The sequence below is a fragment of the Aedes aegypti genome, chromosome 1 (genome assembly GCF_002204515.2).
Source record: "Aedes aegypti strain LVP_AGWG chromosome 1, AaegL5.0 Primary Assembly, whole genome shotgun sequence".
Classification (NCBI taxonomy): Eukaryota; Metazoa; Arthropoda; class Insecta; order Diptera; family Culicidae; genus Aedes; species Aedes aegypti.
Window position 1 is genome coordinate 97610811 of NC_035107.1, and position 17389 is coordinate 97628199.

At 35.4% G+C, this 17389-nt stretch overlaps 1 protein-coding gene across 1 annotated transcript in view; it reads left to right on the forward strand.

The window, feature by feature from the left end:
* The first annotated feature begins 14005 nt into the window (after positions 1-14005).
* LOC5572006 overlaps positions 14006-17389 on the forward strand; it is a 76943-nt gene continuing 73559 nt past the window's right edge. Inside the window, exon 1 of the mRNA XM_001660062.2 lies at positions 14006-14857. Coding sequence (XP_001660112.2) covers positions 14806-14857 — 52 coding nt within the window. The 5' untranslated portion in view covers positions 14006-14805. The remainder of the gene's footprint in view (positions 14858-17389) is intronic.

Below are 17389 nucleotides of genomic sequence, written 5' to 3' on the forward strand. Positions count from 1 at the left end.
CAAGTGCTTTCCCCAGACTGTCGCGCCGTGATCCGTCGTGAATCGTTGAGCAGCGAGATCACCTACATCGAATATGATTGGATGATGCGTCGTGCCGCAAGCGTTGTTCTACTGAACCGAAATTTTTAAACATTAGGTGCCGTAAATTCTGGTAAATTTGATCATGCACAGGATTTTATGATTTACAAATAAAATCCGAATATCAATGTAACATGTAGATATTGTTTAAGATAAGGTTATACAATTCTTAAAAAGATTAACTGTCTTAAAAATTTCTCAAGATTTGGCCAATCTCTTTATTTTAAAGTTGCACAAAATTTGATATTCCAAAAAAAAAATCGGGCAACTTTTTGATTAATTCCCGACAGAATTTACACAAAAAAATGTAAATATATCAATTATATTAAATATATCAATTATATAAACCACAAAAATACATTTCGGAATTACAGCTGAAGCTTCCATAAAACCCTTATTTGAGAAAAAGTGCTAGTCTTCAAAATTTTAGAATATCTCCGGATGCAAATTATCAATATCGACACAGATTCTAAAACTAGAATACCCCATTTTACGGTACCCATTTTTCCTTCTGAAATTAAAAAGACAGGACGGAGTGTACATTTCTTGGGCGCATTTTCCAGGGTGAATATTTCAACGATATCTAAAAATATCGGTGTTAAGTTCAGAATGCACCAAATCTAGCACGGGGGAAGACTCGAGACTGTGTCTATCCGATGCCAAAGAACTCTGATTCACGACGAACGGATGCATGCACGACAGTCTTCACGAGGAAGTGAAGAGAGAAAAAAGCAATGCTTGCTGGGGGCACGCGACACGTACGACAGACATCATAAATGAGAAATGCACGCGGTTTATCTTTCTTCCCTCACCTATGCATACAGTGAGTCTCGTATAATGCTGAGATCCTCAAATCAACCATTTGAAAGCATGCTATGATAGTTTTACTGTGGCGCTATTTAGTCTGCGGGGAGTCTACCATATGTGTACAAATGTTGCTAGCTAATAAGGCGTTGACGACAACGCATATGCTAGTTCTTGGAAGCGTTTCTTGGCGTGCGTTGTCTCTTTCTTGGGTTTTGTAAGTTTTGTTTTGGTTTAGATTTTCCCGCTCTTCTTTCATCCACGGATTTTATCTCTTGTAGCTATAATGTGTGAGCTACAGAGCAATACGTGGAGGGTTAATCTGTTTACTTCCGATGGAAACCATTGAAAGGACGTTAACTCAGTGAAAACGTGCTAGAAGGTAGATAACATTGTAGCAAATTTTCTGATTACAGTTGGATATCTCACAACACGGTGCCGCACACTTCCCTTCCAACGCAATTCCCTGGCTGTCTCGTATCAGATTGAGCACTACTGAAGATTTATTGTGGCTTAAAATGTTTTGAATGACTTAAATGGATTGTAAAGACTTAAAATTTCGAATTTTAAACTCGAAGTTCCAAAATCTAAATTCCAAATCAAAAATAAGCATAAGCATTGATGACCGTACAATTCGTAGTTGGTACTCCGTGATTGACCAGAATTATCGAAGTAGCACAAGGAACCAACAGATGTAGCTTGGGAGTAGCTTTCCATCTTCAATACACACTTTCGAGAACTCCAAACATTGATAACGTCAATAGCGGCAGCGGCCACATCCTTACGGTCATCGGGGAAAGGAAGGATTATGAGTGTGAAATACAATGGTTACTAGAGTCCGAGATCACCTCTGCATCCCCATGGTTGAAAGGAAGTAATTTGTTAGTGGGGACGGTTTAGAAGCTATGTGATCAGGATCCACTTTGGTAAGTGATGCAATATATGCAGCCTTTGTTCAAATAATCACCTATTAGTGATTAGTGATAGATGTCCTGTTTCTATAGTAAGTCTATAATTTAAGTGTCGAAATATTTAAAAAAATTGTAATGACGAAAATTTGGTTTAAAACGAGGTACCGTAATCCGGGGTAACATTGATCGGAATGACTCATCTCGTAAAAAGTTCGTATCATCATTTATTGGTGGAACATTTCCAAATCATGAATGGTGCCTCGCTTTTTAATATTGATGAGCTAATAAAAGTGAAGATTTATACAAAAATTGCGTTTACCTTTTGCGTAAATTTGTCAACTTTTCGAAACAATGATTTTAATGGTTAAGGATGACACTACTGAAGATTCATGTTGGCAGTCGATTGCAATTCAATTTTAATTCTTCCAATTTATGTTATACCTTGGAAGTAGTGTTGAATCTCTAGTTCAAGGTCAGTAAAACTAGCTCAGATAAATTTGTTTGCAAAATAACTCATTTGAATACGATTTATTCGTACTGCTCGGAATTTGAATCAAGGTGTTCGGAATATGGGACAGAATAAACACAGTGTTCAGCATTTGCATCAAAATGTTGTTCCATACTTTTACGCTAAACAATACTAAACAAGTTCAAATACACATTTTAACTGTAAGACTTTACGAAGAAATTAAAATTTTCACAATTATCAGCTAATTTATAACTATCAAATGTATTTGAAGACACTGCTGGCCAGAAACATTCTTTTCAGCTGATTTATTGGACTAATTGCTTGCGTCAAACTGCAGAGGTTTTGTGTGAAGTACTTTTAGTGTGTATCTTGAAAACGGTTTCTTGGGAGACAATCAAACAAACAACGGTTAGCACTGGTAGAAAAAAAAGTGTCCTAAATTTTCGTGACCGCCCCCTCAGGTTTAAGCCATTTTAAGTCATTTAAGCCATTAAAAGCCGCATTGAGCCGTTTTTGTAATTTTGAGCAATTTAAAGCGGAGTGTATACGTAGTGATACGAGTAACTGACACTGAAGAAGACTGCAAGTGGTAGTCGAAATACGCGTATCTGTCAAAGATAAGCAATCAGGGGCGTAACTAAAAAGTACAAGGTACTCCAATCTACTTTTTTGTTTTTCTATTGAGATTTTGTTCAGAGGATTCGTATACATTAAAAAGAGATGAAAAAAATTTAAAACCGCCTAAGCCATTTTTTGTCGTTTAGGCCATTTTAAGCCGTTTAATGTAATTTTAAGCCGTTTTAGAGTTTTAACCCAGTGTCAGCCATTTTATGATAATTTTAAAACGTTCCACACCGTTACAAACCATATTAGGCCGTTTTGAACGTTTTGAGCCGTCAAATTTCGATTCATCCCGTATCAAGCTATTTTATGTCGTTTTAGATCATTTTCTGTAATTTAAAACTGTTTTTACCATTTTACGCCATTTATAGCCATTTTAAGTCGTTTTAATTTATTTTGAGCCGTTTTGAGCAATATCAAGTCATTGTAAGACGGTTTAGGGCTTTTGAAGACATTGAATACCATTTTAATCATTTTGGGTAATTTAAGGCTGTTTTTAGACTTCTAATTCAGCAGACAATTTTAAGCCGTTTTAAGACATTTCAAGGAAATTCAAGCCATTGTAAGCCGCTTAGCACAAAGTGGAACTAGGGATAAAATGAACACCCTAAGCAGTTTTAATGTTTCCTGCTTATGGAGCTTTCATATTCTTCTTTAATTGCTCAGAATTAAAGAAGAATGTTTATGTAATGTAACAAGTTGATATATTCTGATGGAAATATAATTTTATCGACATTATTATAATTTTTAAAACTTCTTTCCACAGAGTCAATGTTTCCAAGATGTGGATAAAATGAACATGTAACGAACATATTCTTGGCGGTAAAACGAACGGATGCTGGGGGATATATGAACATGTAGTGGGGGTAAAATTAACACCATTCGAATTGAACGGGTTGCGGTATGATTCTCGGCATCTGGTACATGATCAATGCATGTCTTACAGACATTCCGGAATTTCCTTCGGTATTTTCCTTTGGTAAACTCTCGGCATCTGAAATAAAATCTGGTAGTATTCGCCCTGCCCCGATGTTCATATTACCCACATCTCGAGTGGTTCATTTTATACTCAAGGAATCGACATCTTCAAATCATTTGTTCTAAGAATTAAGAAAATAAATATATTTTCAATTTTCGTCTACTTATAATAAACACTTTAAAGATATGATGTGTTATTCTGTTCAGCAGATTTTTGATGGTTTCAGTCATAAAAACCTTAAATTCCACGAGTGAAGAATTACATCATCTAAGAAAACGGAGAGACATACTTTTTTTGTGTTTACTTTTTCAACTTTTGACAGCTCTAGATCGCGCTAGAGTTGTCGAAATAGTTCCTTAGTCTGAGGATTAAGGATGGTGCTACGTTTTGCATAGTTTACCCACACTGCCCATAACTGCATAACATTCACATTCGACATTTTTGACAAATTGGAGTTAATACCATGGAGAGTCATCAAATGATAGAAACTTTCGATCAACTTACTGAAATCTGTGAGATTGTTCTAGAAAATTCGAAAAAAAAGTTTCCTCCGATACTGCCATAAAATGCACACTTGGTATTCCATTTACCCAATGTCTACTTCTGTCGAATGTTACAAATATGCAGATATGGACAGCACAGTTCCCCTATAGAGTTGTTTCAATCCATTTTAAGCCGTTAGCCGTATCCTGCTGTATCCAGTCATTTTAAGCAATGCTACGTTATTTTAAGACCATTCCCAAGTAACCAATAGCCCGCTTATTCGCCTTTTTGGGCTTAAAGAGCTATTATACGGCTAATATAGGACATTCCAGCTGTATCTTCTTTCTGGCGTTACGTCTTCTCTGGGACAGAACCTGCTTCTCAGCTTAGTGTTCTTATGAGCACTTCCACAATTATTAACTGAGAGCAGGCTTGGGAACTGTGACCACAATTCACCACAGTTCATCGATTCTGCCAGTCAACCAAAACACGAAGCAGCAGCAGCAGCATCAATACCATCAGGTGTTGCGCTGCCAACGGTACACACACTGCTTGAATGTTTTTGTCTCCCCACTATGATCGTTTTCGGGCAGCCATCTCGAGGTGAATGATTGAAAAAAATGTAAAATAATTCAATCGTTAATATTTCGATTGTGTTTTCAACAAATTGAAATCTATTAGCTCTAACAGCAAGAGAACAATCATTCCATTGCGATACATATAAACAAGTTCAATTTCATGCTGCCTTTATCGAGCAAAAATGCAAAACCCCGAAAACCGCAAAAATCGTGTCACCACTGTGCTCGAGTCATTTCGCATTCGGGTTTGGAAAACGTTGGGAAGAAGAAGATTACAGTTTTGAAGAGCCGTGACATTTTTTTGTTTTGAACGGTCATGGTTTGCTTTGTATTTTGATGGTCGTGTAGAAACATGTAAATGTAGAGGCGGTAAATGTTTGCTACAGTACTTTTCCCATCCCTGACTGAGACCTTACTATGCCAATGACCATTTTTTGCATGCGTATATCGTGTGGCAGGTACGATGATACTTATGCCCTGGGAAGTCGAGAAAATTTCCAACCCAAAAAGATCTTCGACCGGTGGGATTCGAACCCATGACCCTCAGCTTGATCTTGTTGAATAGCCGCGCGTTTACCGCTACGGCTATCTGGGCCCCATTCCAGCTGTATAATAGCACTATATTGGCACGAAGAGCGCTATTGGGATACTTGACTAGCAAAGTTAAGCTGTTTAAAGTAATTTTAGGCTTGTTTTTGACATTTTAACTATTTTAAGTGGTTTTTATCCGTTCCAAGATTTTTCAAATCATTCCTGCAGAGACCCATTTCAATTCGTTTCAACTCATCTTAAGCAGTTTTTAGTTATTCGAGATCTGTTTGAACCAATTTAAGTCGCTTCCCGCTATTTTTAGACGCTTTAATTCATTTTAAGCCCTTTAAAGCCTTTTTAAGCTATTGTAAGCCTTATTAGCCGTTAATAGCTATTTTAAACCGTTATTAGTTAATAATAGTAAGTTCAAGTATTTTTTGGACCTATTTAATTTTAAGCCAATTTAAGATATATTAATCCACTTTAGATTTCTTTACGTCATTTAAGGAGGTTTTAAGCCATATTAAGCCATTGAAGGTCATTTTATTTTTTTTTTTCAGACATTTTCAAATGACATAATATGGCTTAGAACAGCTTAAAAAGGTTCAAAACGGCTTATGATGCCTAGGAAATAACTTAATTGGCTTAAAAAGTATCGAAAAACTAAACATTACATCCATTTTGCAATTGAATTAAATGGACAAATTGATGTGAAGTTTGCGAAAAAGTTTCACGTCTTCTCGGTGAGAAACGAACTCACGACTCTCTGATCGAGCTCAGAGAAGACGTGAAACTTTTTCGCAAACTTCACATCAATTTGTCCATTTAATTCAATTGCAAAATATATGTAATGTTTAGTTTTTCGGTAGTTGTTAAACTTCCACTCGGCTGCCGTAAACCACGAATCATAAATAATTAAACAAGGGCTTTAAAAGGTTTAAAATGTAGCGAAACTGTTCACAATGGTTTAAAAGTGCTTAAACGGCTAAAAAAAACCCTAAAACGGTTCAAAAGGATAATAATTGTTTTAAATGGTTTGCAACGGATAATGGCCTAATACAACTTAAATGGCCAAAAACAGCTCAAAATAGCCCTAAATGGCTTTGCATGACCTAATTTGCATGAAACGGTTGCCAAAACGGATTATAATGGCTAAAAGAGGCTCAAAACGGCGTAAAATTGCCTCTAACGGCCAGTGCCGTAGCGTGCCGTTGGCCAGGTTGGCACCCGCCAAGGGCGCCAGCTCTCAGGGGGCGCCAAAATGCGTGACGCACTTGGCAAACTTTTGGAAGAGACATACTCTATAAATTTCATTTTCAAGGTGGAAAATTTAAGACATTTTTTATAATTGTTGAAAGTATCTCAGTAGATTTCAATATTCATAACTTGAAGATTCCTGACAAGAGTTTTTAAAATTATAAAGTGCATAAATTTATTTTGAAACTTGCTAGTTGTTGTTTGAAATTTATTTCTAATTTTCTATTTTTTTAAAGTAGTATACGAGTATGTTTAGCAGCCAGATTCAAAGTACTTTATAAATTAGGAAAACTATAAGCATCACAAGATACGCTTTCTCTCCCATGCTTTTTAAGTTGTTTGAAAGCAAAACTGTATTTCTAATAAACCTGTAGAAAAACTGTTGCTCTTCAGCGAAGTTCATCAAACACAACTAACAAAATCCAGGAAGAACACTCTGAGAAAATATTTCTTTGTGAATAGGGTACCGTTGTTATACAATCTTAAATAGCGGATTCCACAGAACAGGACACAGACAGGATTCACACATAATTGGGGTCTTAGAAGAACCAGTGTATTTTCTGCAGTTTTTACTATTTGTAATGAAATGTTTTTGGTTGTCAAACATTCTGAGATTTAGCTGCATGATATATTTTTGTGAGAAGAAATATTATACGAAATTTAGAGCTTCATTACAACAATAATAAAGCTGTTGAATATATCATATCTGTTATCACAGCAAATCGTGGACATATCTCTGGATTTTAACATAATAGTTGATGTAATTTTGCTTGAACACTAGCCAGTATAATTTTGATTGCATTCTGAGTATAATTCTATGAAATTCATCACTGCAATGATCATACTGTCTTGGGTACAATTTTTAAAGAATTACCAGACAGTATCGTAGATAAAACCTTTATAGGGACCTGACAAGTTTATCTTCAGAATCCTTGTTTACACCAATTTTCATTCAAAAAAATATGGAATAAAAATGACTTATTCGGACGAACTTATCAAACACTATTCAAAAAATTAAACTTCATGGTATTGTCTGTTTTCTATCATGTTGACAAACTGAATGCAGGAAAAAAAGTATTGCGGTGAGTTTTCTGAAAAATTCAATTTCAGTGTTAAAAATCATCTCTAAAATAAAAAATCGAGGGACCCCTTTTTCGGGTGAAATTGATCACTTGTCAAAGCGATTATTGTTAGTTTTTGAAACAACTTTGCAAAATAAATATGAGTTCCCTGAATCCAAATCTGCTTTCACAATAGGGTCCTAAAGCCCTGTCCCAATTTTAGTGCCAAACGCTTAAGTTTAGGCCAAAAACAAATGTTTACTCCATTTTTTAATGTTTTTCATTTGTTTTAGTACAAAAAAATATTTTTTTTAATGTTTTTATAGATTTTGTCACACCCCTTGGTTTAAACTCAAATTTTGGGTGTATTTTGTTTTCTGTGTCCCTTCCGAAATGTCAGATAGGAACAACCCCAGTGTTAAAACTAAAAGCCCTGTGGTATTTTTGTCGACTAAGCGAACGTCAAACATGATCTCAAGTGTCAAGGTTCATTTATGGATCCAATCTTTAAATTAAAGTTTTAATATGATGTATCCGTTATTTGAGCGGGAAAAATTGCTAAAGTAGTTGCAGTAACATGCTCTTTTGTGTTATGAAATGAAAACAAGATTTCATTAAATATTTTAGGACCCTATTCTTAACAATACAATATTTATGGAAATATAGAATAGTTAACTTTCAACAACTATGCGGAAAACTCCTAAATGTAGGCATTCACCAAAGGAATTCACTTATGTCTACAAGAAGTTCAATTATTTCAATTTGTACAATTTTGGATGACAAAATATGGTTTGAGGATATATGTTGAGTCTCCTGTCTACTGTCTCCTGTCTACTGCGAATCGCTGCAGTTGATATAGGGCATGTCCATAGTCTGATATAACTAGAAGTTTATGGATGTTCGTCAAAACTACACCGTATATGATTCTGAAATTTTACATTATTTTCATAGAAATTACCATTTTTTAACGCAAAAATCTTCAAAACACACAATTGGACTATAAGTACGACAAACAAAGTTCATTCAATGCAGGTTACAATGATATTAGTGCTCCATTAGGAAGAAATTAAATCGTATACGGTTATCAATTTCACCGTACTGATCAATTTCACCCGAATTTACGGTATGCTTAAATATTAAAAGCTTATAATATTTCTGCCGATTTCTTACATGCCAATATCAAGGAATTTCATCAACAAATGTATTAAAATACAATTCTCAGACAGTTTATCTTGAAACAAATTTTAGAGTTTCATTTAAGATCAATCAACATTTCATGTATTTTAAATATAAGTGAACACTTAAGCTTTAACATGACATTTCTTCTGTGTTTTTGAAGATTAGTTCATACAGAAGTTGCTAAAAATTTAAAAAATAAAACGAAATTTTTATGGTAAGTGCAACGTAAACTTGTTTCATAAGAAAAAAAAAGTTGAATTTTTACTTTGACTAGGGGCGCACAAATAGAGGTTCGCCAAGGGCGCCATGAGGCAACGCTACGGCTCTGCTAACGGCTAACAAAGGCTAAAAATGGCCAAAACGGCCTAAAATGGATAACAATGACTTAAAACGGCTTAACGATCAACGCTCCGTCATCGTAATCATCGTCATCGTCGAAACTTCAAAAGCAGTTTTTCTGTTCATAACTTAAAATTATTCGATGAAAATGTGTTCACTGTGTTTCGGTTGGAGAATGGAATACATTGAACACATTTTCCTGTAAATTTTCTTGATTTTGAACGAAAAAACTGCTTTTGAAAATTCAGAAATCAATGACGGATCCTGCCCCCTTAAAGTGATCTTAAACATTTCGAAATGACTTAGAAAGACTCCAAAATATGAAGCCTTAAAATGGCCGAAAACGATTGATATAACCTAAAACAGCATTGGAGGCTAAAAATGGCCTCACATTGGTAATTATAGCATAAAAATGGCAACAAATTGATTGAAATGTCTGAAAACGCTGAACACGACAAAAACACGACATAAAAAAAGCTTAAAACGATTTGAGCGACTTCTATTGCTTATGATGGCATACAACGAATCAAAACAACTTAAAACTTAAAATGGTTTGATATGGACAAAACCTACTCAAAATAGACCAAAACGGCTGAAAATGCCTAGAAACTGCTTCAAGTAATCAAAAAAGCTATTTCAATCGGCTAGCAAGGCTAAAAACGGCTTAAAACTGCATAAAAAGGATAAAACTTAGACTAGAACTAACCTTAATCGGTGTTACATAGCTTGAACGATTTAAAACGGCTTCATTCCGCTTAAAATGGATAAAAATGGCCTAAAATGGCTAGACGACTTAAAATGGGTTAATATGGCTTTAATTGGCTTAAAATGGAAAGGCCTAAAATAGCTTTAAATTGGATAATACTACATAAAATAGATTGAAACGACATAAATTGGCCTACAAAGCTTGAATTAAACTAAAACTGCTTAGAATGGCTTACAACGGTTTAGAATGGCTAAAATTGCCTTGAAATTGCTTGAAACGACTTTAAATGGATTGTAACAGTTTACAACGGCTTACAACAACTTTAAATGGTGGGGACGGACCTGGTGTAGTGGTTAGAACACTCGCCTCTCACGCCGAGGACCTGGGATCGAATCCCATCCCCGACATAGTCACTTATGACGTAAAAAGTTATAGTGACGACTTCCTTCGGAAGGGAAGTAAAGCCGTTGGTCCCGAGATGAACTAGCCTAGGGCTAAAAATCTCGTTAATAAAGTCAAACCAACCAACCAACTTTAAATGGTCTTTAACGGCTTAATATAAACTGCTTTTTATAAACGGGTTGAAATGGCCTAAAACTGCTTCAATTAGGCTTGAACGACTAAAACAATTAAATTTAGCTTAAAAATGTCTAAATGGGTTCAAATGGCTAAAAATAGCTAGAGGCAAATTGCTTTTAATAGCTTTAAACGGTTTAAAATGGCTTAAAACGACCAAAAATGGCGTAAATTGACTTAAAACGGGCTAAAAATGGCTTGAAACGCTTTTAAAACGGCTTCAAATAATTAAAAACGGTTTAATATGACCTAAAATGGCCTTAAACGACCTAAAACCCTTAAATGGCTTGCAACTGCACAAAATTGTCCAAGCGGCTTAACATTACCTATAACGACTTATAATGACTCAAAATGGCCTAAAATGACTATTAATGGCTTAAAAAAGCGTTAATAGCCCTGAATGGCTTTTGAAAGCCAAAACTGGCTTCAAAGACAGAAAATTGAAACAAATGGCTTCAATCGGTCTTAAATGGAAATCGAAAAATGGCATTAAATGTTTTGAAACGGTCTGACATTGCCTTAAGCGGGTAAATATAATTAAAAGAGGCTTAAAGTTCCATAAACGGCTTAAAAATACACGTTAATGCTTTCAGTGGACGATTTGCCCTAGCACTGTAGAACCACGTGCCTAAATATTGGTGGTGATTTTGTCACCACCCAACTATCTGCAAACATCCTGCATAAACTAAAGGTAGCTCTCAACTGCGCAGTAAGATTTGTATATAACTTAAACAGATATGCTCCTGTTACTCACCTACACAAATCGTTGATTGGTTGTTCATTCAACAATTTTCCCTTAGTTAGATCCGTGTTTTTACTGCACACAATTGTAACCAAAAAATGTCCTGCATACTTGCATCGTAAACTTATTCGATTAAGAAGCCCTAGAGGTATTAAATTTTCAATGCCGCGATCTATAACTTCATATTATGCAAGTTCCCTTCTTGTTAGAAGTATATACAATTGGAATTCTTTGCCGGCTGAATTTCAGTCAATTGTTTCCTCATCGCATTTCAAGAAATCAGTTTTACAGCAAGTCAATTAAAAATTGCATTTGATCTGTTTCTAATAGTTTGATTTTTGTTTATGGCGCACTTCATGTTACCTTAGACAAACTGAAACATAAAAGACATGGTCTTAAGTTTATGGATGAGTAAAATAAATAAATAAATAAATATTAAGAAAAAACTGAAATGCCTTAATGTGTATACATTTTCGCCTGATTATAAATCATAAAAATACATATTATTATTATTATTATTATTATTTATTAATGACACTTTACCAAACATATGGCATTTGTGTCAGCTAAAAATACATATGTTTTAGTGTATTATTTCATGAAAAATGAAATGAGTTTAGTATACTCCAAAAGGCAAAACTTTGTTGTACGAACTCCTTCGTTTCAGGGGAAGAGCACCAATGTTCAACCCATAACTAATTTTCAACCCATTCATACGATTTTGACTTACTTTGTTTGAAAATCCGATAGTTGATACAGAATTATTGTGCGTCGAAAATTAGTTCTCTTCTCCTATAATCTGACTTAACCCTCTAATACCCAACCCCGCCTTTAGACGGGGTGCACTTTGGAATTTTGTGTATTTTTTCGTAGCTCGGAAATCAAAATAATTTTATTTTTCGCTTAAACCTTGACTCATAACACGCATATAAGAAAAGTTGTTTATGACTTTTGAAAGTTTTTTGTTTTTTTTTTTTTTTTTTTAAATTGTTTGAACAATTGTATTCTTATATAACATACAAATGCATGGGGTTCATTTAACGTGTAATATAAAAAATCGTACCTTTTATATTTTTCTACTATCAATCTATCACAGAAAAACAGCTTGGGGGTATTAAAATAATTTCAAACATGTTTTTCCGTTATTTACACGGAAAATAAAAATATATCCAGAAATATATTAAAAAGTTAATATTTCCAAAAGTACTGTTAAAACTTGAATTTTTATTATTGCCAAAAATCAATAACTAGAAGAGGCTTCAAGAAAAAATGAAAAGTGATAGGGATGATCAAAAATAAAAATTACAAAAATCAAAAACCAAAATTCATAGAATTGCGAGTAAAAATAAATCATTGCCCAAAACGTGTTCAGAACGATTTTAGATAACTAAAAATGATATTTAGATCGAAAATAAAAATTTGGGTATTAGAGGGTTAATTTACGAACTCCCAATCTAGCAGACACGAATAACTCGCACCTATCTGTGCATACCATGTTTTGGTACCATTAATTGGGTATTTTCAATAGTACATGTATCAAATATGGTATTTAAAAATATTGTTCAAACAATTCCAAAATACCTCATTGTGGTATTCGAAAATAGTTAAGGACTGCTCGAGGTACTGAACTACTATTGACAAATTTCCCCTCTATATTAAAATTCATAATTATTAGGGTATTTCAATACCTGATCCAATTATCAGTTTGTAGAATATGCATGAAATATTATTTGTGGTATATTACCTTAAATGACCATACCTCAATCAGGTATGAAGCATTGGAAATTATATGGTAAGGAATACAATAGCTTGGTATTTAGGAGCAATTTTGTTCTCCTCTGGTAGGAATCCAAAATTGAAAATGTTCACTAAAAATGTTCGGAATTGAATCACCCTAACATAAGCTCAAATGAAGATCCGAAAGTCAATTAAATCGAGTAAGTTCATGGACTTATCCACGGTCTTCTTTTATTGTCGATTTTCTTTTTCTTTTCCGCTCTAAATGCGGGCCGTGTTTACATAAAATGACATCCGGATCAACATCCGGACAACGAATGTTCACCGGATGAACATGAAGTGGATAAATACACAACGAAATCGTTCATTTTTTGTAAACACGGCCCGCAGTAAAAGGTTTTCTTCCCGGTGGAAGAAGCAGCGTGACGTCATCTTAGATTAGTTCATTAAACTTGTCGCGCAACCTTTCCATCGTACTCGAAGCTGTTCATTCAAAGATTAATTCACCTATGAGTGAAAAAAATCAGACTCGTTCACAATATTTATTTCTCTCCCTAAACACGTGACAACGAATTACTTCAAAGTTTTTGATCCTTTAGGCTTGATCCGATACATTTTTTGAAAATAATGTCACTTTTCCTCGGTCAGATAATCGTAAAATTCAAAACAAACGTTCATTCGTTAGCCGGCTCGAGAACGAACGAGAGAGCCCCAATCGTCCGAATTTAAATTGCGAGAGCACTGAAGCACGTGTTTACAGCATCGTGGATACGCGAGAGAGAACGAGCGCGCGCGCCCGGCTCTCGTGAAGACCTCAATCATTGAATCGCGCGCGCACGCGAATGATGATGATGATGACGATAATGATTCGACGCGCAACGTTGATAGTATCCACGCCACTGATGACGACGCCACCGCCTCCGAGCTTCTTAGTATCTAGAAGGCAACGGGTGCGATTTTTTGCTCAGTCTTGCACCGGACGATCGACGACTCAGTTCAGATCCATCAAAGATCTACTGCGCTTCTGAAGTCTAAGGTTTGATTCTTGATACGGTTAGAATTTCGCGCGGGGACTTGGCGGAAGACGGGTGATGCAGTTGAGACAGTCCCGAGTCTACGACAAGATAATAAGCATTCCATCGAAGAAAGTGATTTGTGAGCGGCGTGCTAATCGTTTCGTGATCTAGAGACAAGGAAGGTTGGAATTAGAACGATTGGTGTGCAGTGAGAGTGTAGGGCTGGCCTAGTTAACAGATAGGCAGAAACAATAGACCATTCTATGGAAAGTGGATCGGTGGGGTAGTAATTAACGTTGCCGAGGGTGATCAAGGCCCAAACGAGAGAGGATTTTTGTGGAGAATCGCGGTCAGTAGAAGCAAATCGACGATCAAGTGGACTTTCGCGCGATCTATTATTAGAGTTCGAGTCGAATTCGGGAAAACAACAACTGATCGACGACGACCACGGCTTGTTTTCCTTTGGCAGACCAGCTGATGTGTGAGCCTGTTTGACCCTCCCCCCATCGTCGGTACATTTAGGGGGGCGCGTGTTGTGGTTGTGGTTGTTCCTATTTGCCGATCTTTTCGTAATTACCCAACAAAAAACAAAAGAAGAAAAGCCGGCGGCTGTAAGCACTCGTGAGAAAAGGCGCAATTTCAGCGATTGCCTCTTTTGCTACAATTCGAACTAAGATCCCAATTCAAATCAACAAACCGGACCGGAAGCAAATATCGGAAGCATTCAAAAAATCCATCATGGAGAACGATCCGCAAGCCTTCAACGCAAAACTGGTGAAAGAGTACGAAGGTGAGTAATTATTCAGAGTTCTTCCGAGTTGCTTGGATTCCCCCCTTGGGATCGATTGAAAGTGAATGTTTCAGTTTTGGTACGGTGGTTGCTCAAGAAATGTAAACAACCATATCCACCGAAAACCAACCGAAAAGATGTTGTGGTGTTTTCTTCAGGGATGATTACGGTGGTTGCATGGGCGTAGTCAAGTTTTCCATCAGCTGGGGAGGTTGGTTACATGTAAAGAAACACTATGAAGGACGTCCACTCATTAGCGTAACTAGGCGGGTGCAGGGTACTGTGAGACACAATTCAGATTAACGCTCCTGTTTTTCTTCTTGGCATAAAATAGCTACTTGGACAGAGCCTGCTTAACAGCTTAGTATTCGTTTAAGTACTTTCACAGTAATTTATTGACAATTCTCTTTACCAATTGACCATTTTTGCATTCGTATATCGTGTGGCTAGCAGAAAGTTTCCTTTACAAAAAGATCCTCGACCAGCCGGATTCGAACCGCCGACCGTCAGCTTGGTCTTACTGAATAGTTGCACGTTTACGGCTATCTGGGTCCGCTCTTGTCCACTTTTTGGATTCCATTTTGGTACTATAACAATTGTGCAGAATTTCAGCTCGATAATTAGGGTAGATTGCCAATATTCGGGGAATATTACACTGATGGAAATGAATAGAAACCCTAAATGCTAAAGACAAATGAATACTGCATTCCAGCTACCAGTTATTTGTTTCTCATTAAAAAGTTCAAAACCATGTGCTTAGAGCGAAAATAAACTATTACGTCATGACTCAAATATTTCGTGCAATGAAATTGCTTCTACCGAAGTCAAATCTAAATGGATTTCTACTTTTTTCCAACGAAAATGGAGATTTAAAACAGTTTTTAATTTTTCTTTGTAAATATTAAAGCGTTCAATACTTGGCGCACTGTCAGCAGCTGTGGCTTAATTTATTGGCTATGGAGTAAACGCCGGGAGATATACAATGTTCATTACAGCTTATAAACAAAACTGACAGAACGAAATGCAGTTTTGCACTCCTACTGGCTTTTTCTTTGATAAAATCATCATTTCATCGAATTATCTTGCAAACTCATCGTAATTCGTTAAATTATTGTTTGTAATGTTGCAAAAAGCAAAATTGAAGATGTGTGCAATAGTTGGGTTTTGACAAGGGTTCAAAAATGTGAAAAAAAGTCAATCAAGTTAATTAAAAAGCACATACATCGATGAGAAATCTGATTGCCGAATACTGATTTTGAGCGAAATTCAGTTTAAGTTTAAGGGATTCTGACATATTTGCCAGCCAAATTACTGACGCTGCTTCCTCATCCGTGCAATAAATGGCAATTTACCCTAGCGCTAGCTCTTCACATGGCATTTACTATAGGAAAACTTACTTTTACAATGAATAATTGCCAGAGGTCACCCATTGACCTCTATAAAAAAAATCTTATCACAGACTTCGATAGGAAATTTTAGAATGAAAAACATTGTGGAAAAATAAATGTTCAAAAGGGCTCTAAAAAATAAAATAATCTATGAGAATGGTTAAAGCACAACAAATAACAAAACAGTTACTCTTAAAAACTTCTGAATTTGTCAAAGCTGTTTGTAAGAAAATTCTATAGGTAGTCCGAAAATATGTTTAAAAATTCGATAAGGATTTTTTTTTTTGAGGTATTCATTCGGTAATTTGACTAAACTCACTTTCAAACGTTAACGTAAGCAGGGACTGACCGTTAAATTTCAGCAGGGCACACTCAAGGATTTTTTTTGAATTGATAATACATGGTAGAATATGTTCTTTAGAATATGTTCTTCTTGTGACTCAAGACCTCTAAAGTCTCTTTTTTAATCAAAATGGTCTCTAAAGTAACTTTTTTTAGACCTAATCTACTTACAGTGAATTCTAGTGCAAAAAATTCGAGTCTCCTAAGATGCATTCAGAGAATATTATATGAGTATTCCACAAGTTTTTAATAATATTTTTCTCAGATCCCAAGGAGTGGTTCAGGACTCTAGTTCTACAACAATTCCTAAGCCATTCATTTTAAAATGTATGTACGATTACTCTTAGGAATTGCTAAAAATCCAATTTTCCAAGAATTCCATAACAAATTCAACCTGGTATTTCTCATAAGCTTCACCAAATATTTCTCTTGGCGTTTCTCCAGAATTTCATTGAAATATTATTGCTACGAACATTTTTATTAATAAAATTTCCAAATTCCCATGGATTTTCCACATCTTCATACTACAGCGCCAGTTAATACTACAGCAATTGTTAGAGTCCGATCATTCATACATTAATTTCTTCTGGGATTGTTTCTGATTTTTTTTTTTCAAACAGTATTGTATGATATTATTTGGAGACTCGAATTTTTCTTTTTAGTTATTTAAGCAATTTACTCAGAAAATCTGAGAAAGAATTTCATCAAGAATCCAGGAGTTTTTTCAGAGATCATCGTAGTAATACATCAAGGCATACTTAGAATTCACACAAATTTCGTCAGCGATTAGTGTAGGATATTC